This window comes from Thamnophis sirtalis, unplaced genomic scaffold, assembly GCF_051295495.1.
Source record: "Thamnophis sirtalis isolate CommonGarterSnake01/CBP01778 unplaced genomic scaffold, rThaSir2_p1.2 scaffold_2, whole genome shotgun sequence".
Lineage (NCBI taxonomy): Eukaryota > Metazoa > Chordata > Lepidosauria > Squamata > Natricidae > Thamnophis > Thamnophis sirtalis.
Genome location: NW_028261382.1, coordinates 2,099,324 through 2,126,865, shown reverse-complemented (window position 1 = coordinate 2,126,865; position 27,542 = coordinate 2,099,324). Strand labels below are relative to the sequence as shown.

At 44.7% G+C, this 27,542-nt stretch overlaps 1 protein-coding gene across 1 annotated transcript in view; it reads right to left on the bottom strand.

Moving 5' to 3' along the window:
* Window positions 1-27,542, bottom strand: part of THSD4 (thrombospondin type 1 domain containing 4) — a 179,498-nt gene that overhangs the window by 92,505 nt on the left and 59,451 nt on the right. The window contains exon 7 of the mRNA XM_087703985.1: window positions 11,788-11,924. Within this exon, the coding sequence (XP_087560111.1) occupies window positions 11,788-11,924 (137 nt within the window). The remainder of the gene's footprint in view (window positions 1-11,787; window positions 11,925-27,542) is intronic.

Here is a 27,542-nt window from a genome sequence, read left to right as displayed (position 1 = left end):
TCACTTCTATCACCTCTGTCAGATTCCTTCACTGAAGTCAGGTTGGAGCAGAGAAGCTGGGTTAATATTTGAAAGAGCCCTGATGTTTCCAACTTGGCTAACTCCATCACGAAGAGATTTCCTACAGGTCTCACACAGATGCGGTGGAAAGCAAGGTAGATCCATGCGGGACATGTGGTGGACCACAAAGCATTGAGTCCTTTGGATGCTTTGGCTGTAAATAATCAAGGTGCCCTTGAGAGGGGAGATTAAAAAGAAAGAAGGGTGTTATGGAGCAGAGGAAGTTGAAGGTTTTCTGCTGGAGGAAATGCAAGACATGTGAGGGGAAAGTCTTGGTAGAACTTGAGGAGAATCTGTATACAAGATGATGGAGGAAAGTCAAGCTAGAAGGAGATCTCAGATGTCTTTGCTCGGGATTTGGAAATTTGTCAGAATGATGTCCCAGGCTAGGCTAATCTTTCTCTAGGGAGCCCTTACAGTCAACTCTTCAAAAAAAGGTGAATCATTTGTTCATCCACTTCTTGAGGTGAAGCCATTACTCCATCCACCTTCAAGACATTGGCCTATCCACCTTCAAGTCATTGGTCCATCCACTTTCAAGCCATTGATCCATCCACCTTCAGGCCATTGGTCCATCCACTTTCAAGACATTGGTCCATCCTCCTTTAAGCCATTGGTCCATCCACCTTCAAGTCCTTGGAACATTCACTTTCAAGCCATTGGTCCATCCTCTTTTAAGCCATTGGTCCATCCACCTTCAAGTCATTGGTCCATCCACCTTCAAGTCCTTGGACCATTCACTTTCAAGCTATTGGTCCATCCACCTTCAAGCCATTGGTCCATCCACCTTCTTGAGGTGAAACCATTTGTCTCCAAGCTGGCTGGAGACCTCTGGGAGTTGAAGTCCATATATCTTCAAATGACCAAGATTGAGAAACATGGTTTTGGGGAAACAGTGCATCTCTATGACTTTTCTAGGTGGGTTTTCCAGTATAAAAACACAAAACAGCCTCCAGGTTTATTTGTTAATTTATTTTGATGTAGCTTCCCCAAAGATACACTCTTATCTGTACATGTTTGTGTGTGTTGAATGGCCTCTAGGCAGAATCCGCACATTATTACTTCTATGTGCTGCACAGACTTTGTTTTATTGATGGTGCATTTTTGACTGACACGTTTTTCACTGCCAGCCGTTGTCCAGTCTATCGCTGGCCTTTTAAACCATAAAAAAATCTTAAGGAGGAGACTGGTTTCTGCAAAGAGCATTCTCACTGGGGGGGGGGGGGCAAAAATCCCTCTCCAACATTTTTTTAATACTCTTCAGACCTGAACTTTGAAACACTCCAAGATAATTTTGGTTTCGTGGAGCACTGTGTGTTCTTCCGAAATACAATTAGAGGTAATTCAGACTTCATTTAGGGTGGAAATAGTAACCGTGACTTCGTGATCTTGTGGTGGTTGCTGAAATGTTTAGAAGTGACTGGTCAAACCAGGATTGTTTGGAAAAGAATCTCTCCTTCGAATTGTTGTGGCCGGTCAGCGGAGCTGGCAGCAGAGAGTCTGGGGAAGGCTCTGCGGAGGGCTCTGTGTCGGAGGCAGAGAGGGGGCTAGAGCCGTCTGACAGTTATCAGCCGCCTTCGGAGTCAGACATCAGTGAGGCAGAAGAACAGCTGGAGCCTGTTCCCAGTGTGAGTTGCCAGACGAAGGGAAGAGCTAAAGAACAGGGGTCGACTTGGGAGGAAGGCCACATGTGGATGATGAATGGCCCCTCCCAGAGGAAATAAAAGAGGAGCGAAAGGGGAGTGGAGTTTGCAGGAGACAATTAGTTCGCTTAATTGGTTCGTGACTCTCCAAGGCTCCTTGCCAAGTTTTGCAGATGTTGGCCTGGCAGCTCTCCAAGCCAGATAAGGTCTGTGACTGTAAATCCTCCCTTGAAAGACTTTGCTGGATGTGAAGGAGCAGAATTCACAGTCAATTAATAAAAGGGGTTTTTGTCAGGACCAGGATTTTTCTTCCTGTTCTTGGGAAGCCTCGGTCAGAACACGAATCCAACAGGCAGATTGTCCCGGCATTTTTAGCTTCTGATTATTTACTAACATTTCTACTACAATAATTTCTTGCTCTTGAGTTCTCATTAATTAAGTTGATGAAACGAATCCTTTCGAAGAGGGGCTGTTAGTTGCTGTGTGTTTTTCTAATTACCTTTTTCTTCATTTTGTACTCTGTCCGTTATTGTCGCCATAAATTATTGGGCGTATCTGCCAGGGATGTTAACATGATGTTCTCTCTGCTCTTCTCAAATCTTTGTCCGTGAGGTGAAAAATCAGATGTAGAAAATGTGGTGGTTTTGAGCATTTTTAGAGGGGTTTTTTTTTTTGTTTAGTTTCAGAGACCGTAATCGCATATGTGCATTATTGCAAATTTTAAGCAGGACAAGAACAACAGGGGGAAACTAATCAAGGAGAGAAGCAACCTAGAATTAAGGAGAAATTTCCTGACAGGGAAAACAATTAATCAGTGGAACAGAAGTTGCCTCCAGAGGTTGTGAGTGCTCCACCATTGAAAGCTTTTAAGAAAAGATTGGAGAGGCATTGGTCTGAAATGGTACAGGGTTTTCTGCTTGAGCAGGGAGTCAGACTAGAAGACCTCCAAGATCCCTTTCAACTCTGTTATTCTGGATAGTTCACACATCTGGGAGATGGATTTTGCAGAAGCTTTGATAGAAACCTTAGGACAGTGTTTCTCAACCTTGGCCACTTGAAGATGTCTGGACTTCAACTCCCAGAATTCCCCAGCCAGCGAATGCTGGCTGGGGAATTCTGGGAATTGAAGTCCAGACATCTTCAAGTGGCCAAGGTTGAGAAACATTGCCTTAGGATGACCCTCAGCTTTGTCTACCTTCAAATCTGTTTCTTTCTCTCTTTCTTTCTTTCTTTCTTTCTTTCTTTCTTTCTTTCTTTCTTCCTTCCTTTCTTTTCTTTCTTTCTTTTCACAGCCCGTGTCTTGCAACGAAGGCCAGGTAAGGCCGTGGGAAAAGCATCTCTCCCTAAGAAATTGGAATTTGCAGCCCTTCATTTGCATGTTTTTAAGCTCATCTTGCCCTGGTGCTAAAAGAACTGGACTGCGACCTATACACACACACACACACACACACACACACACACACACACACACACAAACACAAACACATACACACAGACAGAGAGACAGACAAACACACACACACTGTGGCTTTCCAACACAGCTTTGCCATCTCACTCTCTCTATGGTTCTCAGGATTTGTTAGCACGATCAACCTTTTACGATGATTTTCACCACGGAGCCTTTTGATGTTTTCTTATCGGGACGCGGTGGCTGCGCGGCGAAGAGGCTGAGATTGTTGCTCAGAAAGGCCGGCAGCTCGGCCGTTCGAATCCCTAGCGCCGCGTAACGGAGTGAGCTCCCGTGACTTGTCCCAGCTTCTGCCAACCTAGCAGTTCTAAAGCACGTAAAAAATGCAAGTAGAAAAATAGGGACCACCTTTGGTGGGAAGGGAACAGTGCTCCGTGCGCCTTCGGCGTTGAGTCATGCCGGCCACATGACCATGGAGACGTCTTCGGACAGAGCTGGCTCTTCGGCTTTGAAACGGAGATGAGCAGCGCCCCCTAGAGTCAGAAACGACTAGCACATGCGTGCGAGGGGAACTTTGACCTTTACCTTATTGTTTTACGGCGTCCTGAGTTTTGCAGGCTATCCTTTTTAGGAGGACAGAAAATATAAAATACTAGCCATAGATAAGAGGAGCTCTTCAGCCTTGGTGGAACAAAAGAATTTCCCCCTTTTTCCTGATTGCACAAAGGATTCAGTCCTTGAAACGAGCCTTGGAAAAACAAAGAGCAAGTTTTCCCTCCAGGAATCTCACCTGTTCAAGTATTTATGCAAAGCTCCGGTGTAGACTAAACTAAGCCAGAGGAAAAAAAAAAGGATAGAACTGAAACTCCCTTCTAGACTACAAAGAACAAGACGGCATTGTTTGGGGGGGGAAATCGCTCGTGTGGTCCTCTGTTCTTTGCCATTTCTCGTTGTTCTATTATTCTACAGCCTTGCCAACTTGCCGATATCCTTCCCAAGGCTGGCACTGGAGAAGGAGACGAAGATGGCCCGGCCAAATCTTTTCCATTCCTAGCCTAACCAAAACCAGAACCTCCTGTTGGATCCCATCCCCGCCTGGCGTATGCTTCCAATTTATACCACATAGGAGTCTGTAAAACCTGCAGATGAGCCAAATGGAAGGAAAAAGCTGCCCAACAGCAATTGGGACTGTCAGCTGGATGATCTTGGACAACAGCCTTCCCTTCCAGCTGTTTCCCCCCCCCATCCTATGAAGTGCAGGGGAGACATGGTTTCCCTGAGGCCCCCAACCCCAAACATCACCTGGGATGTGTTGTTAAGCGAGTCTGAAAGGGGGGATAGGTGGGGGAAGAATGTGTTAGGGGGTCTGGCATTCTGTGGGAAGCTAGTTGAACAGTGGGGGTGTATCTTCAAGGCGATATAATGATACAGAATACAGAAGAACAGAGTTGGAAGGGACTTTGGAGGTCTTCTAGTCCAACTTCTTATACATGGGGTCCCCAAACCTGGCCACTTTAAGACTTGTGGACTTCAACTCCCAGAATTCTCCAGCTAGCATGACTGACTCTCTTGTAATCCTTTCCTCTGCAATCTCTCCATTTAGATCAGAGGTCTTCAAACTTGGCAACTTGGGACAAATGGTTTCACCTCAAGAAGGTGGATGGACCAATGGCTTGAAGGTGGATGAACCAATGGCTTGAAAGTGGATGGACCAATGGCTTGAAGGTGGATGGACCAATGGCTTGAAGGTGGATGGACCAATGGCTCGAAGGTGGATGGACCAATGGCTTGAAAGTGGATGGAAAAATGGCTTGAAGGTGGATGGAAAAATGGCTTGAAGGTGGATGGACCAATGGCTTGAAGGTGGATGGACCAATGGCTTGAAAGTGGATGGAACAATGGCTTGAAGGTGGATGGAACAATGGCTTGAAGATGGATGGACCAATGGCTCGAAGTTGGATGGACCAATGGCTTGAAGGTGGATGGACCAATGGCTTGAAAGTGGATGGAATAATGGCTTGAAGGTGATGGACCAATGGCTTGAAGGTGCATGGACCAATGGCTTGAAGGTGCATGGACCAATGGCTTGAAGGTGGATGGGCCAATGGCTTGAAGGTGGATGGACCTCCAGTATGCTGGCTGGAGAATTCTAGGAGTTGAAGTCCAAAAGTCTTAAAGTTGCCAAGTTTGAAGACTTCTGTCTTATACCATTCTAGACCAATCGCTGTCCAATATCTTCTTATATGATATATTCATGGTGTCCCAGTTGAGTTTAGTTCAAGGCTATGATTCTGCATGTTGCTTTAAGTCATTTGCTGACCCTCATCCTGCGGTCTTGACCACCAAATTCCCCAGCGCAAGATCAACTGACTCTAGAGGGCAGATCTCCAAGAAATGGTATTAAAAAATAACAACCCAAAAATCTTGGTATTTTCTATTGATTCTCCCACACAGCCATTCCTGTTCCGCATTAGTGGATGACTTGTCTAGCTACCTAATGGCCGTTTTATCGCTCTTAATGCACAGAAACGCTAAACGTGCTTTCCAGCGGATACGAAAAGTCAACACGTTATGCCTCTCATGGAATATAAAGTTTCCTTTTCCAATCGCACAAACGGCTGCCTTTTTCGACACAAATTGTGGGTGCTCTGGCTGTGGTGGAATTATAACCGTGCATAAATATCGCAGCGCTGCAAATTCAATAATACTTACAAGTTGCCCTTTATGCTGGAATCTGAGTTTATGACCCAGGAGGTCAGGTTTCAAAGCAGGCTGAAATATATGTATATAGTTGTATCTGAGCACTGTTTGTTTGATAGCACTACCTACAAAGAAGTATTCATTTTAAGGGGAAAACATTCACTGAAATGTTTTCAAACTGAACGGACGAACAAAATCTCCATACATAATGCTACCCATGCTCACTGCAGCTAGGATGGCTTTCGCACCAAACTGGAAACAAATCAAATCAACCGCAGACGAAACAATAATTAAAAAAGGTTCTCGATTGTGCAGAGATGGACAAAATGTCCATGGAGTTAAAAGAAAGAGAAGAATCGGATTTTTATAAAATATGGAATCGAATGTATACGTGGCTAGGAAACAGAAGCCAAAATGGGAAATAGAAGTCTTTCTTTTTTTGCTTTTTCTAAACTAGTATTGAATAAAAACTAACCAAAGTTACTAATTTCTATCAAACTTAAAAGTATTGACCATAATGTAAATATAATGGTGATATGAACAAATTGTTATCGTTTCAGCTGTGAGTACAACTGTTATTACACTATTACAGATGCTAAAACTAATAGGAAGGCAACATAAAATAGAGAACTATAGAAGCTGAATATTTAAGGCTGTAAAACTCTTTTATATTGTTATGTGTGTCTTGTTTTTTCTGTATTTGTTGTTTTTCTTCCCCCTGTTTTTAAAGGTTAAATGTTTCTGGGCCCCAGAATACCTCCAGAGCCCAGGGAAGGCGGTTTTCGCCCTCCCAGCGGCTCAAGGAAAGCTTGGGCAGAGAACCCCTTGCTGAAATTTTTGAAGCCCACCCCTGGTTCTTTCCCTAGAAGATTATGGTTGGGCCTTCATCAGACACTACAGCACCATCCGTGATGGAGATGGACTTTCTCCCCATTCCACAAAGGTCCTTATTTGTAAAAATTAAATTGAAAGGTCTGCTTGCCAGAAGATCCATTTAGAAAAGACACATTGAATCAGGGATGAAATCCAGCAGGTTCTGGAGAACCAGTAGCGGAAATTTTGAGTAGTTCAGAGAACCGGCAAATGTCACCTTTGACTGGCCCCAAAGTGGGGAGGGAATGGGGATTTTGCAGTATCCTTCTCCTGGAGTGGGGAGGGAATGGAGATTTTGCAGTATCCTTCCCCTGGAGTGGGGAGGGAATGGGGATTTTGCAGTATCCTTGCCCTGGAATGGGAAAGGAATGGAGATTTGGCAGAGATCCGGACCCTACCCACACTCATGGCCTTCCAAAAAGCTATCAAAACCTGGCTTTTCCGGCAGGCCTGGGGCTGTTGACCTCTGGATCGAGGTCCAGCCCCGCTTAGACTGGGTGCATGTTGTGTTCTTTTAATCTGCTGTATCCTATTTGTTTTAATCTTAATTTTTTAATCTTTTCTTAATATTTCTTATTTCTGTAAACCGCCCGGAGTCCTCCGGGATTGGGCGGCCTATAAATTCAATAAATAAAAATAGAAATTGTATCCTTCCCCTGCCACTCCCACCAAGCCATGCCCACAGAACCGGTAGTTAAAAAAAATTGAATTTCATCACTGCATTGAATGACGTATTGGGGGCCATAATGACACCGATGGACCTTCGGCTCAGCCAACAGAGAAAACCACAGTCTTGGGGTCACATCAGTGGTGGAATAAGGAGATCATTGTGGGGTGAGGATCGATGCTGATCAGGGATACAGAATGAGAACAGGACTTCGAAAGCGGTGGGCAGGCTCCCCCACTCTGGAGGAATTCCTTTAGGAGGGCCAGAAAAAACTCTACAACACTGCATTATTGTGAGTTTGGCGCCACGGTGTGGTTCAGCATCAAAGTGTCTGCACAATTGTGTGTAATTATGCAGAATACACTCCTCCTCCTTATTTTTCTAATAAGGAAAAAAAAAAAAGCACGCCTCATCAGTGCCTGAATTAACCTAAATTAAGTCTAGGTCAATGGTTTTCTTATCTGTTACTTGTGATTTCTTGCTTCTCTTCTGCTCTCTTGTTTCTTCAACAACTTTAAATCGATGCTGCTTGCATGGATCCTTGGTGGCATAAATGGGACTATGACAACCCAGCCAGCAGATGGCACTGGAAGGCTATTAAAGTCACCGATGGAGCAAAGTTTCAAAGTTTAATAACATTTGTATGCAGCCCAATCCCGTAGGACTGACAATACAATAAATCAAAAAGGAAAAAAAAGGGAAGAAAGAAAAGATAGATTTAAAAGAGAGACACACCATGCACTCCATTCTGAGTGGGGCTGGACCATATTTTGGGGTCCACAGCCCCAGGCCTGCCGGAACAGCCAGGTTTTAGTGGCTTTACGGAAGGCCGAGAGTGTGGGAAGATCATTCCACAGGACAGAATAGATCTTCACAACCATTTTCAGAGTCCCAAAATATAAGTTTGTAAACTCTTTGAATTGCAAACCAAAGATATTGATGCCTAAATAAAGAGATTCAGCATGTTTGCCAAGTCCCTTTTCCCTCCACAGTTTCTCAATCTCGGCTGCTGGAAGATGGATAGACTTCAACTCCCAAAATTCCCATCAGAGCTGGCTGGGGAATTCTGGGAGTTGAAGTCTATCCATCTTCCAGCGACCGAGGTTAAGGAAGACGGCCTGATATCATTCTGCACTGTCTCATTTTTTTTTCATCCCGTAATAATAGAAATATAAGAAATTACAGTGCAATAGTAACCATAGATCAAACTTTCTGTCTACGTTTTCTCCTGGCCCATCTCTCAACTGAAAATGCCACAAATCTGAAAACTAATCAATGGTCTATGCAGATTCTCAATCATCCAGGTTATGGTTGAAGAAGGTCCTTGGATTAGAAGTGAATCCTTCCTCTTTTTTTTAAGGAAAACAAAACCCAACGAAGTCCAGTTATTTTTGGGAAAGCACCTTTGGGACACCCATCTACATTCTTCAAAAAAAGGGATGAAATCCCACTTGGGCAAGCAATACAGCAGGTAAACACAATGGAACCAGAATTGCCCAGGACAAAGCAAGGGGAGAAACTCCAGTCAAGTGTTCACATGTCCATTCTACGTTTTGCTTAAAACAACAAGCTTAAAAAAATCATTTTTAAGCAAGGGACCTATGATCACATATGGTGGACCTGCCCGGAAGCACAAAAAATATTGGACAAAAATTTGGAAATGGGTGCAAGAAATTACAGGAGAACAGATAAAATACAAACCCGAAATCTTTCTGCTGAGAATAATCAAAGGGAAATATACAAAGAAAATTAAGTACATATTAACACATCTGCTAACTACAGCTAGAATAGCATTTGCCCAATGCTGGAAACAAAATAATACCCCCTCGGACGAATTAGTGATTTAAAAAAACCTTTGGATTGTGCAGAGATGGACAAATTAACACTGACATTAAAAGATCAAGAAGAGTCGGAATATTATGAAATATGGAACAATTGGTACAAATGGCTGCAAAACAAGAATAAAACCAATTAAGCCAAAAAAAACAATATATATATAAATATATATAGGACTGTGCATAAAGGTGTGTAAATATAGAAGTGAAATATTATATACATGTAAAGGTATGATGACACAACAATGTTGATGTAATGACTGTAAGGTGTTATAGAAGGGGGGGGAAATCTGCTGATAAAAAGAATCATTTGTTATCTAACGGTTGCGGGATAAAATCAGGGAAGAAGAAAGCAATTGTACTACTCCACTTCACCACGCTAAGTTGGAAGAGGGCTTAATATCTCCTTGACTCACACACAACACAGTCCAGCTGCACAATGCCCCCACAATGCAATCTTAAAAAGGAATCCACACCTTTGCATTATAAAAGCTTCCCGACAGCAAATACAATGCCAGTGTCAACAGACTTGAAAGAGAAACCACAGCTATGGCGATTTCGTCATATCTACTTATCTGAACGCAAAAATCAGGTGTAGCTTTCAAGAGCCTCTTCACACAAAGTGTGGGGCCACTACGGAAGGCCTTTTCAAAGCGTGGCAGAGGTCACGCGAAGGGATTTCACACTCCTTTGGAAATGAAGGAAAATGACATTCTTGGAAATTCAGCACTAAGAAAAGGAAATGCACGAAGGAGAATATTCCTAGCTCAGGGTTGAAATGTGGGGTCCTTGGTGACCTCTGAGCTTGGCTGTTTTCTTGCAGACGTTTCATGACCCAACTAGGGAACGTCATCAGTGCTAGTAGGGAGGAGGGGGTGCTCCCTGTTTATAGTCAAGAACGGCTATAGGAACTGGGTAGGTCTAGTTTAATAGAAAGAAGGACTAGGGGAGACATGATAGCAGTGTTCTAATATCTCAGGGGCTGCCCCAAAGAAGAGGGAGTCAAGCTATTCTCCAAGGCACCTGAGGGTGGAACAAGAAGCAATGGGTGGAAACTAATCAAGGAGAGAAGCAACTTAGAACTAAGGAGGAATTTCATGGCAATTAGAACAATTAATCAGTGGAACAACTTGCCTCCAGAAGTTGTGAATACTCCAACACTTGAAGTTTTTAAGAAGATCCTGTCTGAAGTGGTGTAGGGTTTCCTGCCTGAGCAGGGGGTTGGACTAGACGACCTCCAAGGTCCCTTCCAACTCTGTTATTCTATTCTATTCTATTCTATTCTATTCTATTCTATTCTACTCTACTCTACTCTACTCTACTCTACTCTACTCTACTCTACTCTACTCTACTCTACTCTACTCTACTCTACTCCACTCCACTCCACTCCACTCCACTCCACTCCACTCCACTCCACTCCACTCCACTCCACTCCACTCCACTCCACTCTACTGTACTCTACTTTATTCAAGTGGCTTGTCCTGTCCGTGTTGGTGGGACTGGTCTTAGAGGTTGTTGTGTTGAGATGTGTACTGTTAGCTTTTGGCAGTGCCTTCATTGATTGCTGGTCAGATGTTACCTAATGAAACATCTGCAAGAAAACAACCAAGCTCAGAGAGCACCAAGGCTCCTCAAGGAAATATGTATTTACATAGCAAGGAGTTTGGGATTTGTTACCACCAGTTCTGATAGCAGCCAAGAGGACAGGAGGACTTATTCCTGGGGGGTCATGATATAAAGGACCTAATAGGTATGGTTCTTGGCCACTTCCTTCTATCCTGGATGGCAGAAATCAACAGGCAAAGGGCACTTGCAGTCTTTGGCCTATCATAATGAACTTCCAAAACATACCCAGTTGGATCCAGAAGGCTTGACTTAATGGGTCAAGAGCCCGAGATTGACTCGGGATTGCCTTGGGCTCAAAAGATTTGAAGTCTGTGTGTTATTCAGCAGTGTTATCTGCAGAGAGGAGGCCAAAATCGCGGTTTTTCCAGAGCTCTGAGTTATATAAACAAACATGCAGAGAACATCTGCGAATGAGAGTGTTAAAAGGGAATGCGATCATTTTGCGCACACACCGTGTTTCCTCCGTTTAGCCGTTCAATCGCTCCATGGTGCATTCTGACAGGAATCCAATGGAGTGTTACTCATGGCGAGTAAATGATTAGAGACAAATTACTTTCCATGTTTGTATCTCCTCTTCCAGTGTGTACGGCCCGCATTGTGAAGTTGGCCTGTGGGCATTACACGGGCTCAGCTTGGATCAAAACATCAACAGTCTCCTGGCCTTCAGCCTTGTATCAAAAGATGCCTTCCTAAATCATCTGAATCCCAGCCATATCTCCCATCTACAAAGATAGCGCCAACAATGCTTCCAATCACTAAAAATAACTTCCAACAACATGCCTGATCCTCTCCAGATGTGGACAACAAGACTTACAGGAAAAGATTGTGTTTATCTATTTTAAAAAAAAGAAATCCATAGAAACGTACAGAAAATATTTATACTCCTGGTGGTCTTCTCTCATTTTGGGCTATAGGAAGCTGTAGGAATCACATGGAAGAGGAAACTTCCAACTTTCTAGTTCATGATCTCCTTACCTTGCATTGTCCCGACACGCAGATGGAGGTCCCATTTTGATCGCACGGCGTCCCGTCGATAACTTTCTCCGCCTGCCTCACGTAGAAGCGATAGCCGACGGCTCGGCAGTTGAGTTCACATTTCTGGCTGCCCTTCACTGAAAAGAAAGCAGAATGGGTCAAAGCAGGATCAAGACGCAAGCACAAATATTTCCCCAAATCTTCTTAACATCGTTTCATTGGGCAAGCCCCATCAGCAGCAGAACGAAGCGGTTGCACCAGGAAGCAAATAATGTTTTTTTTAGAAGGATGCGTCTAGGAATAGGATTTATGCAAGGATTCAAGTGGGACGTCGGGTCAAGGTGGCGAGGTGGCGCAGTGGGTAGAGTGCAGTACTGCAGGCCACTTCAGCTGACTGTTATCTGCAGTTCGGCGGTTCAAATCTCACCGGCTCAGGGTTGACTCAGCCTTCTATCCTTCTGAGGTGGGTGAAATGAGGACCCGGATTGTTGGGGGCAATATATGCTAACTCTGTAAAACCGCTTAGAGCGGGCTGAAAGCCCTATGAAGCGGTATATAAGTCTAACTGCTAACTCCTCTCCTCCTATTCCTTTCTATTCCATTCCATTCTGAATTCTATTCTGAATTCTATTCTATTCTATTCTGAATTCTATTCTGAATTCTATTCTGAATTCTATTCTGAATTCTATTCTATTCTATTCTCTCTCCTCTCCTCTCCTCTATTCTATTCTATTCCATTCCATTCTGAATTCTATTCTGAATTCTATTCTATTCTATTCCATTCCATTCCACCAATTCTAGTAATGGGTGTAACATAGAAAGCAAAGCATCTGAACCACATTCAAAGCAAGTGGAACTCTTGCTGGTGTCATGATTTCCAACTTCACTCACATGTTTTCTACCAGGTTAATTTTTGTTTTCTCTCGAAACCAGAACTGAGCATGAGATCTCTCCACTTTGGGGTATGGTGGCATTAAGTGTTGGCTCAGAACACCACAGAAATGTTAAAAAGAGAGAAGAAAGAGGAAGAAACAGAGGCATCTGATCTTCTTCCACCCCCCTCTAGAAGCAACAGAGCTTGGCCAGATTTCCTCATGGGCTGATATCGTGGCCAGGATTTGAGTGAGGAAAGGCAAGGCCTCCAAGAGATTAAGCTGTTTCGCAATCCCGTACTACCAATTTTAAACCTATTACTAACAATATAAAACACCTAACCGTTGTTTAAAAGATATGGGCATCTGATTTTGCTTGGTTCTACTTTTCCTTTCCCAAGTTCGGGTCCGTAACGTTGCATTCGTGTGTTAGATTTCTGCCCACACATGTGCTTCTCCTTTCTAGTGTGCAAGTGTTCTGTTTTGCAATCCATTTCTTTGCAAGATGTAAAGTTTAATGTAGCAGATTCCTTGGGAAGCCCACACTACGCTAACCCCCCAAAACCTATCATCATTACTTCTTATTCAGGGGCGGTTTTGATTTCTCCCAAATGTAGTTTTGAGATATCTTGAGATGGATTTTAGCACGTGCGATGAAGAAGATGCTTGTTCTCACCACACTAAATTCACTTTTGGCAGCTGATCCTACATCTTCTTGGACAGAGACCCAGGCAGGATTAATTTCGCAACCTTTGAAGCAACCATGAGAAATTGAGTGTTATCTGTTCCTAAACTCTATCCTGATGCTCCCAATTTAATGAGGCACTTCTAATTGCAAAAGCACATTCTCCCATATCTGTTTACAATCTCTTTCAAGGACAGTTTTTCCTGCAAACCTCTGGTTCAACATGACAACCAATTGCCCCCAGGACCTTCTCACTCCCATCAAGAGGGGTTTGGGCCACGCTTCATCATGGAATAAAGGAATCCCAGCAAAACAAAAGATATTGCTCAAGCTACTCGTATGAAGAACAGTTGCAGGAATTTTGCTATGCCTACTTTAATAAAAAGGACGAGGCTGACATGATAGCAGTCTTCCAAGGTGGTGCAGTGGTTAAATGCAGCACTGCAGGCTACTGCTAGATCAGCAGTTCAGCGGTTCAAATCTCACCGGCTCAGGGTTGACTCAGCCTTCCATCCTTCCGAGGTGGGTAAAATGAGGACCCAGATTGTTGGGGGCGATATGCTGACTCTGTAAACCGCTTAGAGAGGGCTGAAAGCCCTATGAAGCGGTATATAAGTCTAACTGCTATTGCTATTGCTATTTGAGGGGCTGCCACAATGAAGAGGGGGGTCAACCTATTCTCCAAAGCATCAGAAGATAGGACAAGAAGCAAAGGATGGAAACTAATCAAGGAGAGAAGCAACCTAGAACTAAGGAGAAATTTCTGATGGTGAGAATACTTAAATCAGGCGAATGGCTTTGTCTTCAGAATTTGTAGGTGCTCCAGCACTTGAAGTTTTCAAGAAGGGATTGGGCAACCATTCGTATGAACTGGTATAAGGCCTCCCTGCTTGAACAGGGGGTTGGACTAGAAGGCCTCCAAGGTCCCTTCCAACTGCGCTATCCTGTTATACTTCATATCAATCTTGGCGATGACTGTCACAGCCAGTCCTGAGCCCAGTGCTCAAAATAATGAAAGGATTAGAGGTGTCTGAATTGGAGGATAGAGCAAATACGACATGATTCTGCCAGTCTGACTCTTGATTTAATACCAGCCCTTCTTTTGAAGAAATCTGTTAAGACTTTGCAAACCCCTGGTAGATCCCATCCCTGAAACTGGCAACTTCAGGAGAGAGAATGTAGTCAGAAAAAGGAGGAAGCTATCACTGAATGAGATTATGTTTCCACGCCCAAGTTTGACTTTGAGGCTACCTATTCCTCCCGTATCCCCAGTGTGATTCCTCCAAAAGATTCCCCTGGAAAAAATGACGCATGTGACATGATCGTTGTCTTCCAGTATTTGAGGGGAGAAGAAGGGGTCAGAAGGAGGAGGAGGAGGAGGAGGAGGAGGAGGAGGAGGAGGAGGAGGAGGAGGAGGAGGAGGAGGAGAAGGAGAAGGAGAAGGAGAAGGAGAAGGAGAAGGAGAAGGAGAAGGAGAACTTAGTCACCAAAGCACCTGAGGGCAGGACAGATAGAAGGTTATCCAAGAGAGATCCAACCTAGAATGAGAAAGGGAGGGAGGGAGGGAGGGAGGGAGGGAGGAAGGGAAGGGAGGGAGGAAGGGAGGAAGGGAGGAAGGGAGGAAGGGGGAAGGGAGGAAGGAAGGAAGGACTTGCCTCCAGAGGTTGTGGGTTCTCCAACACTTGAGGTTTTTAAGAAGAGAAGATAGAAGGTTATCCAAGAGAGATCCAACCTAGAATGAGAAGGGGAGGGAGGGAGGGAGGGAGGGAGGAAAGAAGGAAGGAAGGAAGGAAGGAAGGAAGGAAGGAAGGAAGGAAGGACTCGCCTCTAGAAGTTGTGGGTTCTCCAGCACTTGAGGTTTTTAAGAAGAGATTGGACAACCATTTGTCTGGAATGGTACAGGTTCTCCTGCTTGAGCAGGGAGGGTTGGACTAGAAGACCTCCAAGGTCCCTTCCAGCTCTGTTATTCTGTATTCTGCAAATCTAATCCTTGATATAGAAATGTGGGGGCGGGGGGAATACCTTTAAAGATCACAGGTCAAACTACCTTTTAAGAGCCTCATGCTCTTCTTTAGGGAAATTCTGAGCCAAGAAGTTCTCATATTTCTTGCCTCCAATCTGTTGAATACCGAATCATGTTTCATAAATCACTGGTCCTTTCTAAATCTCTTTCCCTTCATTTATCTGCCATGCTTATCCTCTTGTTTCTCCCCAGGTCACGTAAATCTTCATCGAGTTTGGGAAAGTCTTCCTGAATTTGTTCAGGCTTTTGACATCTGTCTACCCTTAACCCATCACTCATTCCAAATACATACCAGAGGGGAGAAAAACATCCCCCCCCAAAAAATGATTATTAAGAGTTTATGGGAATGAGCCAGTAACATACCATTTGTTTACTGCTTTTAAGAGCATTCCATGAATAAAATAGACATTTAAAATAGATGCTTTAACCAAACATGTAGCTAAAATTACTTATTTCAGTCTGAGGAATTGCCCTGCTTTTAATATCATGGAATTTTAGATATTTTTCTCCTTATTAGGCCGTCTTTGCTCCAAGAATCTTGGTTAAGATCCCTCTCCTTATTTTGTACCTCTGACAAATTTTCCTCCTTTTAGTGCTGTTCTTGAATTATTTGCAACCCTTGGAAGGAAAGTCACCAAGCATTCTGCACTCTGAAAAAATTGCAATCTCGGGTCCATCTATAGCAAAACTTTCTGGATTGAACCCGACGTCCTTCTGAAGAGACATATCATAAGGACCTCATCGGGGTGGTGGGATCCAGGGGCAATGCTACCATCAGAGCACAGTATGACTTGGTTAGAAGCAAGGGGAGATCAGTGTTCCTTTGCTTTCCCTAAATATTATAGGGTGGGTTTTGTTTTAAAACCCTCTCATCATCAAAGTACCTTAACCAGGGGTGGGCTTCAAAAATTTTAACAAGGGGTTCTCTGCCCGATTGCTGGGTGGGCATGGCCTAGTTGGCCTCCTGCAACACAGCAAGGGAGTGGGGGCGTTTTTGTCCTCCCCGGGCACCGGAAGCTTTCCTCGAGCCTCCAGGAGGGCGAAAACAACTTCCCCAGGCTCCGGAGGCCCTCTGGAGGCCTTCCCAAACTTCTGATGGGCCCATTTTTCACCCTCCATGAGCCTCCGCACGGTCCCTGCATTTACCTGCATCCAAAAAGGGCCGCGTGGGGACTCCTGGGAAGGGCAGATCGGAGTGGGCGCGGCCAGCCAGAAGTAGGATTTTGGGGTTCTCCGAACTGCACAGAATCTTAGCTAGAGGTTCTCCAAAAACCCCTGCGAACCCCAGTAGCCCATCCCTGGCTCCTTAACTAGGCAGTATTCTCTCCTCCATTATTGTGTAGAGACTGAAAAAAATCAGATACGGTGCACTGAATAGTTTAAAATTCAGCTGATTACGTTCTATCAAGTTGATGCCGGTTGTTTTAGCCACCCCGTGCATCTTCCTCCATGATGATCTGTTCCTAATCGGGTCCTTCGAGTCTTCTAATGGTGGCCCCATCACCACTAAGTCCATCCGCCTTCCTGCTGGCCGTCCTCTTCTCTTTATTTCCATGAGAGCTGGATCTTGATAGTGATCGGTAGGTTAATGATGTCTCATTCGGCTGACGCTGAACGATGGGACCAACTAGGTTTCAACTGCTGCGACATTGTTTTAACTCTTGGCTGTACAACGTAATGTTCTCCAGGGGATTGTATCCCCAATTTGTTCCTTTGGGTCTTCCAACTTTAAATCCACCCCCCCCCCCGCTGTTTGATTGCCCCCTTCTTCTTTTTCCTTCTTCTTTTAGAGCCAAGGTGGCACAGTGGTTAGAGTGCAGTACTGCAGGCCACTTCAGCTGACTGTTATCTGCAGTTCGGCGGTTCAAATCTCACCGGCTCAAAGGTTGACTCAGCCTTCCATCCTTCCGAGGTGGGTGAAATGAGGACCCAGACTGTGGGGGGTGATATGCTGACTCTGTAAACCGCTTAGAGAGGGCTGAAAGCCCTATGAAGCGGTATATAAGTCTAACTGCTATTGCTATTGCTATTTTCCAGCATTTTGAGACATGCCCCAGGGAGCAAATTTGGGGTTCTCCTTAAAGAAATTCCCAGCATAAATTATTTGAATACTGAGGTTATGAAGAAGAAGATCAAGTGAAACCAATGGGACAACAGGAATTAAATTGGGGTAGGGGGGTTAAATGAAAAGGGGAAAAGAAGAAAAAAATCAAGGGGAAACCTACCACAAAAGTCCTCTTGCTTTCACTAAATGTCCACTGGGGGTCTCTACAAGCCCACGCAGTTGTTGAAGTTCTCCATGAATTGGGCCTGTGTACGGTTAAGCGTCATTTTCATCCACTTAATATTTATATAAACTTTCCCCACAGTTTATGGGAAGGAAGTGGCTCCACCCAGCCACTCACTCAGTTCCACTCATTCTGCCTTCGTATTTATTCCTCGCGATAAGCATCCAGTACAAAAATGTAGTTTTATTAGGTGGTGGTGATGATTTAGGTGACCAGGAGAAGCAGATGCCCCATCTCATGGCAACGGGCCAATATAAACAAACCTTCAAAGGAAAATGGAACCGAGGCTTCACTCACAAGAAGACCATCCCCCCCAAGCCAAAAACTGGGGGTCCTTGATCCCCCTCTTGGGGAAACTCTCAATATCAACTCTCAATATCGTAACTGGAGACCATCGGAAGAGAATCAAGGAGGTCTCCGTTTCTGCATGAAAACTCAACGGTTGCGTTTGTACAGATTTATCTCGTTGGAGGTTTCACGCTACCGTCCGGGACTGCACCCTAACCACTGTGCCACCTCGGATAGATAGATAGATAGATAGATAGATAGATAGATAGATAGATAGATAGATAGATAGATAGATAGATGGATGATAGATAGATAGATAGATAGATAGATAGATAGATAGATAGATAGATAGAGCAATAGCAGTTAGACTTATATACCACTTCATAGGGCTTTCAGCCCTCTCTAAGCGGTTTACAGAGTCAGCATATCGCCCCCAACAACAATCCGGGTCCTCATTTCACCCACCTCGGAAGGATGGAAGGCTGAGTCAACCTTGAGCCGGTGAGATTAGAACCGCTGAACTGCAGATAACAGTCAGCTGAAGTGGCCTGCAGTACTGCACCCTAACCACTGCACCACCTCGGCTCTTATAATCCAACCTTAAAACCAAAATCCTGCCCTTTGTCTCCTGGAAGTACGCACTCCACCTTCCAGAGGCGAAAGGAGAAATGCAGATAAGCTCTGAGAAAATGCAGGGTGCCAAGATGGCCTCAGTTTACCTCCCTGAGCATCTTTTCATCTTCTCTGCAGAGATCTGCAGATTAGGAGAGAGGGGGGGGAAAGTATTTTGCCCCAGGTGTAGTCTTTTGGAATGCACCTCTGCCATGACATCATGACTGAATGGAAAAAAGAAGTCGAGAGAAGAGAGACGGGAAGGGATATTGTCAGGTTCACACCCCGTGGAGGAGAACATTCCAGAGTTTCATTTAGATGATTTATCGCCCCCGTTTTTTAACTCCTGCAAGCCTGCCTTCGGAAGAAGCCAGAAGTTAAGGAAGGCAGCTTTGTCAGCCTCCTGACAAAGAAGGTTTCCTACAATCTCTGGAACTCCATCAAGAGACCCCCAAAGCTTTGCTGAGTTAGCAGAAGAAGCATCCTTTCTTGATAATACCCAATGATGCATTGACATCGCTTAAAAAAGCAAAGGAGTTCGAAGCTTCTCTCTTTGCAATGCTCGGCTCCCGATGCTTTGGAAGGACAGCGCACAATGAGCCCATGCAGGCTGCAACATGCCCACCAAACAATGGAAAGAGAATGAGCCCCATTAACAGGTGGGGCGGTGATTCTTGCTGGGGACTCAAAGGAGAACAAGCTAAAATTACAATCTCCCAAGTTTCGTAGGCAGATCCTGGGCCTCTCTAAAACGTAAAGCTTTGCCGTAATTTTGCAGCAGGAGGGAAATTATTCAGAGACACACAGAAGAGCGGCTTTAAACCAGCATTTGTTTTCATTTAACGGCACGGAAATAAAATGCAATCAACGCTAATTTTCTCCCACCCAACCACCCCCTTAGTTACAACAATAGGATGCTTCTGGCTTTGCCTTCTCTGGGTCGAAAAAAAACCGAAGGTCAAATGCGCTGGGATCGGCCTTTTGATATTGCTGTTAATGGTAGATGAAATCATTAATGTAGAGAGTCCTTGGCTGTGATCGAAATTGACGTCGCTAAGCAAAATGGTTGTTTAAATGAATTGGCACCTCGTTTTACCATCTTTTGGGCCCTGGTTGTTAAGCCAATCACTAGCAGTAGACTTATATACCGCTTCGTAGGGCTTTCAGCCCTCTCTAAGCGGTTTACAGAGTCAGCATATCGCCCCCAACAACAATCCGGGTCCTCATTTTACCCACCTCGGAAGGATGGAAGGCTGAGTCAACCCTGAGCCGGTGAGATTTGAACCGCTGAACTGCTGATCTAGCAGTCAGCTGAAGTAGCCTGCAGTGCTGCATTTAACCACTGCGCCACCTCGGCTCAATCACTGCAGTTGTTAAGACAATCATTCGGTCATTAAGCAAATCCAGTTTCTCCCCTTAACTTTCTTGGTGGAAGCCAGCTGGGAAGGTCGCAAAATAGCAATCCCCTGACTCCAGGATGCTGCGATTGTAGAAAATTCATGCTAGTTGGCTGAATTTTCATCCCATGACGTTGAGGATGCGGCCAGAAGTCATAAATGTGAGGAAAGCTATGTCAAACCTAGACAGCATACAGAAGAGCAGAGACATCAGCTTGCCAACAAAAGTGCGTATAGTAATCAAGGCTGTGGTTTTCCCAGTTGCCATGTGCGGCTGTGAAAGTTGGACCATAAGAAAGGCCGAGCGCCAAAGAATGGAGGCCTTTGAACTCTGGTGCTGGAGAAGAAGACTCCTGCATTGAGTCCCTTGGACTGCAAGGCCATCCAGCCGGTCAGTCCTAGAGGAGATCAACCCTGACTGCTCTTCAGAAGGCCAGATCCTGAAGAGGAAACTCAAAGACTTTGGCCACCTGATGAGAAGGAAGGACTCCCTGGAGAAGAGCCTCATGCTGGGAACGATGGAGGGCAAAAGAAGAAGAAAGGGACGGCAGAGAAGGAGGTGGCTGGATGGAGTCACCGAAGCAGTCGGCGTGAGCTTCAATGGACTCCAGAGGATGGGAGAGGACAGAAAGGCCTGGAGGAATGTTGTCCGTGGGGTCGCGATGGGTTGGACATGACTTCGCAACTAACAACAACATAGATAGATGTGTAGGTAGATAAATAGATAGATAGATTGATTTAGATAAAGAATGACTAAACCAGTCAGTCCTAGAGGAATTCAACCCTGACTGCTCTTTAGAAGGCCAGATCCTGAAGAGGAAACTCAAATGCTTTGGCCACCTGATGAGAAGGAAGAAGGACTCCCTGGAGAAGAGCCTCATGCTGGGAACGATGGAGGGCAGAAGAAGAAGGGGTGGATGGAGTTACTGCATGTATGTATGTATGTATGTATGTATGTATGTATCTATCTATCTATCTATCTATCTATCTATCTATCCATCTATCCATCCATCCATCCATCCATCCATCCATCCATCCATCCATCTATCTATCATCTTCTGAAACTCAAATGCTTTGGCCACCTAATGAGAAGGAAGGACTCCCTGGAGAAGAGCCTCATGCTGGGAACGATGGAGGGCAGAAGAAGAAGAAGGGGATGGCAGAGAAGGAGGGGGCTGGATGGAGTCACCAAAGCAGTCAGCGTGAGCTTCAATGGACTCCAGAGGATGGTAGAAGACAGGAAGGCCTGGAGGAACGTTGTCCATGGGATCGCGATGGGTCAGACACAACTTCGCAACTAACAACAACAACGATTCTAATGTGATGACACACTTCACTCCACCATCCAAATCTGCCTGCTTTTCGCCTTCAGAAAGGTATCTCTTTCCCCCCAAAAAGGCCTTCCTTTGCAAAATTGCAAAGACAAGGAGCGTCTGGTGGTCAGCCTTGGCTTTCAAGGACACATCATCAATCTTGCTAGTCCAGTTCTGGACCCTCCAAGGGGTCTATGCCTCCAAGGTCAAAGAGAAAAGGCTGTTTCTTCTCCCCGCTTCCCAGGAATGTTTTGGTGCCAGAAGTTAAACTTTGGAATTTGCGTCCTGCGGAGCAAAAACTTGAGAACTGATCCACATCTGGGATCTTCTCCTCCAACAGAGGAAGAGAAAAAAACCAGCAATGGGGCAGCTTGAAGAGACGAGTCCTGTTTCATAAAGTAAAGAAAGAGACTTAATGAAATGAACACCCGCTGATAAAGAATTCCACTCGTGATCATCAAGCTAGCGAGCGTATGCAAAATATGAAAATGCAACAATGGAAGGAGGGAAAGGAGAGAGGAGGAGAGGGAAGAGAAGAGGAGAAGAGAGGCAAGGAGAGGGAAGGAAGGAAGGGTAAAGGAGAGGGAGGGAGGGAGGGGTAGCAAGAGTAGGAGGGGAAGGGAGAAAGGGTCGGAAGAAGGGAGGAATAGGGGAGAGGAAGGGGAAGAAGAAAAGAGAAAGTTGAGGAGGAAAGCAGAAAGTAGAAAAGAAGGGAGGGAAGGAGAAAGAGAGAGGGAAGAAGAAGTAGAGTTATAGTAATATAGGATGGATTTACGGGATGGCAGGAAAGCAATCTCGAATATATTAATATATAGATAGGGGAAGAAAGGAATTATAAATGTTAAAAAGGATAATGTAGCAATAGCAATAGCAGTTAGACTTATATACCGCTTCATAGGGCTTTCAGCCCTCTCTAAGCGGTTTACAGAGTCAGCATATCGCCCCCCAACAATCTGGATCCTCATTTCACCCACCTCGGAAGGATGGAAGGCTGAGTCAACCCTGAGCCGGTGAGATTAGAACCGCTGAACTGCAGATAACAGTCAGCTGAAGTGATCTCAATACTGCACCCTAACCACTGCGCCACCTCGGCTCTAGATAGATAGATAGATAAGAGATATAGATAGATAGATGGATGGATGGATGGATGGATGGATGGATGGATGGATGGATGGATGGATAGATAGATAGATAGATAGATAGATAGATAGATAGATAGATAGATAGATAGATAGATAGATAGATAGATAGCAATAGCAATAGCAATAGCAATAGCAATAGCAATAGCAGTTAGACTTATATACCGCTTCATAGGGCTTTCAGCCCTCTCTAAGCGGTTTACAGAGTCAGCATATCGCCCCCCACAGTCTGGGTCCTCATTTCACCCACCTCGGAAGGATGGAAGGCGGAGTCAACCTTGAGCCGGTGAGATTTGAACCGCCGAACTGCAGATAGCAGTCAGCTGAAGTGGCCTGCAGTACTGCACTCTACCCACTGCGCCACCTCGGCATAACACTAATAACATCTATAAGAAATGTATATTTGTGAAACATAAGCATGTATGAGTAAGAAAAATAGTAAACTTTTCCAAAAAAATAAAAATAAAGCTAGCAACAGTGTGTGGATTTCAGCTCCCAGAATCCCCTAGCGGGCATGTGAACGAGGCCATCATTTCAGTTATGATGTGCCACACTTTTAAAAGCTTTAACTCGAAAAGTAAGACGGCAATACTCCGAAATAAACTTAATCCAGTTGTGCCTTTGACAGACAGCTTGCATTCTTCGCAATCTGCTTTTTTTTTTTCAAACAAGTTTAAAGTGGGAGGGGGGGGCATCCAAACACATCTTCGCCACACTTCAGAAAGGAAGATGTCAGCAGTCCAGTTGCTGAACAAGGATAAATAAAAGTTAAATGTTGCTTGGAGGCGACTGCCAGCACTCTGCTCCAATCTTCTAATGAATTGCTACAAGTCCATGCTTCCCAAACAACAATGATTTCCCGGTCTCTTTCTCCCCCCACTTTCCAAGTTGGCTCGCAAGATCTGGCTTTTTTTTTTAAAAAAAAAATTATTTTATTTTTGTTTTAATCTGCTTGGCCGCTTTTTCGGATTCTTAAGAAATGCATCTCGCTCTTAATGAGATAACCAAAAGCAGAATTATATTAGCAGGCGGTGGGGCACACAGCCGGGCCCAAGACAAAGTTAATTCCTCGAACGTGATGCTTCCCTCTTGCCTGGAGGAAAACCTTCAGATCTCGGGCAATGTCAAAGCCATGAAAATATACGATCCGGAAGGGTTGCCAAGGAAGGGGAAAAGGGGCAGCGAGGATTTAAAAGGCCTTCGCAAATCAAAACGCCTTGCAAAGCTGATGGTAATAAGCTCGATGCGTTTGTTCTGATTGTTTCTTTGCGTGCAAGGGGAAAAAAGGGAAGGAAAGTTAACTCAGATGGTTTTGGCTTTGTCCAAAACACTGAACCACATTTTCACCGTATTTTTGCCTGGCGTCTTTGATTGAACGAACCATGGTTAGGTTAACCATCGGTGATTGTGTAATATGAGTACAGTCCTAGGGGCAACCTCCAAGGAACCAGAGTTGATTAAAAAAAGAGGGAGGATCAATTAATACTAAAACAGAGGTGTTCTCTTCTTAATTAGTGCTCATTAATTAAAACCACGGGTGGGTGACTCAACGGGCTAAAATACAGATCCCAGATTGCAATCCACGTTGCCTAAGTTCATACAACTTCCTAGGTCAAAATCAAATAACAGAATAATAGAGTTGGAAGGGACGTTGGAGGCCTTCTAGTCCAACTTCTAGGAGACCCTATAAATCCCAGACCAGTGTTTCTCAACCTTGGCAACTTGAAGATGTCTGGACTTCAACTCCCAGAATTCCCCAGCCAGCGAATGCAAATTTAGAGTCGTGGTGGCGCAGTGGTTAGAATGGAGTACCGCAGGCTGATTCTGCTGACTGCCGGCAGTTCGACCTTGTCTCAGCTTTCCATCCTTCCAAAGTCGGTAAATGAAGACCCAGATTGTTGGGGACAATCTATAAACCACTTAGAGAGGGGTGTAAAGCACTATGAAGTGGTAATATAAGCTTAAGGCAGTGTTTCTCAACCTTGGCCACTTGAAGATGTCTGGACTTCAACTCCCAGAATTCCCCAGCCAGCATTCGTGACCTTCTAGGTTCTAGGTTAAAGGTAGATCTGAATCTGGGTCTGTCCAGTCCGAGTTCAGCACTTTAACTAAGCCACTGCAACCTCCATCCCTTCTCTTTTTGTTCCGAGATGTGGTTTCCTCGCTCCATTCTGCTCAGATCGTGCCATCATGGCTCTCAGCATTCCAGCCCTGCTCTAAACTGTTACCCAGCGTTTATCAACTATGAGCCTTTCACAGCAGATTAACTTGGTTCTGATATTTGGTAAATCTACACGAGTGAGAAAATGCAGTTGAGTTTTCCCCAAGTGGATCTGGAAGGAAAGAATTGTGCTGTTCAGCGCAACTGTCCCAGATCAACCAAGAACATATCTCAGCCTTCTCTGTCACCCTGGAAGGGCAGATCGTATCAAGCATCAAAGCCGGCCAAGACCTGGGGCCCAATGATAGTTAATGCGCTCTTGTCTGGAATTAATTTCAGACCTCTTTTTTTTTCCCCAACGCAGCATCTCCATCCCACAGCCAGACCCTGGGAGAGCATTAACAGGCCAAGCCAAAGCAGATAGAAAGAGAAGAGAGTGTTGCAGAGATGTTGTGTGAGAAAGAAAATAGTTATTTCCAGAGCAACCTGGAATGGGAACGCAACACATCTGAGTATGGTTTCATCTGCTGAGCATCCACACATTACATCAGAGTTAAGCTATGGTTTCTTTCTCTTCTTTTGGGGAGACAAGCTGACCTTTGGCAGGTGGAGCCCACTTAGACATATCAAAGCAAGGCGGCGGTGAAATCCAGCAGGTTCTGACAGGTTCTGGAGAACCGGTAGTGGAAATTTTGAGTAGTTCGGAGAACTGGCAAATGCCACCTGTGACTGGCCCCAGAGTGGGATGAGAATGGAGATTTTGCAGTATCCTTCCCCTGCTACGCCCACCAAGCCACACCACGCCCACCAAGCCACACCACGCCCACCAAGCCACACCACGCCCACCAAGCCACACCATGCCCACCAAGCCACGCCCACCGAACCGGTAGTGGAAAAAAATGAATTTCACTACTGAAGCCAGGTTAATACTTGCTTATTTAAAGGTACCAATATCGAATAAGTCACAATTGATCAGTTCACACACAAAGTGATTTTGGACACCATTACATTTAAATACTCGTGAGTCAAAGGGGCACAGAAAGGAACCTGCCCCACTGTATATCGAGGGGGGGGTTGTGTGAAGAGGGTTTCCTCCTTTAAATTCTTAAATTTCGTTGTATTTATTTTGACAATGACAATAAAGGTTATACTGTAACTGTAACTGTAACTGTATAACTATAACTATAGCTATTGCTATTGCTATTGCTATTGCTATTGCTATTGCTATTGCTATTGCTATTGCTATTGCTATGTTTCCAAGAAGATATTGGCAACTTAGGATAGGTTCAGAGAAGAGCCATAGAAATCCAAGGACAACTTGAAGAAATTTGAGACGTACAATCTGGAGAAACCAAGACGTGATACCTTTGTTCAAGAACAGAAAAAGAAGTTGTAGGGAAGTTATTCAAGATCTCATTTCCACAGCTACAGAAACTTTGAAGTTGCTGGCACATTATTTATAAGTACGAGAGGAAGCTTTTTGGCAGGAAGACCTCTCTAGTAATGGAACCAACTTTGTGGTTCCACATCTCTGGGAAGGTTTTAAGAAGAAGCTGACCAGACGTCCCTCAAGAATCATTTCGTTGGGTTTTCCTACCCCTTGCAGAAGATCGGGTGGGATGATCCTCACGTCCCTTCCAACTCCACAACTCCATAATTCTACGCTAAAGCATGAACCATGGTTTGGGAAGCCACCACTGGATGCACACGGCCCACTCATCCATAATGTCATGAGTTGTTGGCTTAACCAACTGATGGAGCCCAGATCTTTCAGGAAGGTCACAAAGCTTCCCAGTTCCAGGGGACCAATTTTCCCGGTGGAAGAGGGGGAGTCTCTTTCTTGGCCATTTGGCAAAATTCCAGGCGGAGAGGGGAGGGGAAAAGGGTGGGAAAAATCTTTGCCAAACTGCTATCACCGAAAAGAAGAATGTACTCACATGTTGCAAGCTATAAATTATGTCTCTCTCTCTCTTTTTTTTTTTACAGAGAGCAGCTTTCACAAGAGCCGATGTTATCCATTGTCCTCTCTCCGTTGGAAGACTCACACAACCGCCAACGGGCCTCTTAACTCTTAAATCTAGCCACTTGTCATTTTGCAGAAAAGTCGGCTTAATGAAAGGCCACTCACTCAGCTATTTGTCGAGCTCGATGGCTAAGAATGTCTAAGGAGATGAAGAGCAACAAGGCCTAAAAGCAAAGGGCGAGTTTGGAAGGAAGGTTTTAAAATTAAATGGGATTTATGGAATGCATAGCTGTGGTCGGAAATTTTCAAAGCCACACACACACACACACACACTCATAGACATAGACATACATATATATATAAGGAAAAGGTTCCCCTCGCACATATGTGCTAGTCGTTCCTGACTCTAGGGGGCAGAGCTCATCTCCGTTTCAAAGCCGAAGAGCCAGCGCTATCCGAAGACGTCTCCGTGGTCATGTGGCCAGCATGACTCAACACCGAAGACGCACGGAATGATGTTCCCTTCCCACCAAAGGTGGTTCCTAATTTTCTACTTGCATTTTTTAATGTGCTTTCGAACTGTTAGGTTGGCAGAAGCTGGGACAAGTCACAGGAGCTCACTCCGTTACACGGCGCTAGGGGTTCGAACCGCCAGACCACCAAGATTTCTGATCGACAAGCTCAAGCCACCATTTTTTAAAAAAAACTCATAGCTGGCAGAGGAATTCTGGGAATTGAAGTCCACAAGTGAAGTTGTGCTTGGTGTCTTCTGAGCTTGGTGGTTTTCTTGCAGATGTTTCATTACCCAAACTAGAGTATAGTTGGTGATATCATTAGCGCTAGTCATTTCAATCCCGAGCTACAAATATTCTCTTTTCTTGGCCCACAAGTCTTAAAGTTGCCAAGTTGGGAGGGCCCCGTTTAAACCATTAAATAGGCTTTCCTTGGAGAAGGGATGTCCAACCTCGGCAACTTTAAAACTTGTGGGCAAGGCATGGGCAGTAGGAGAAAGCC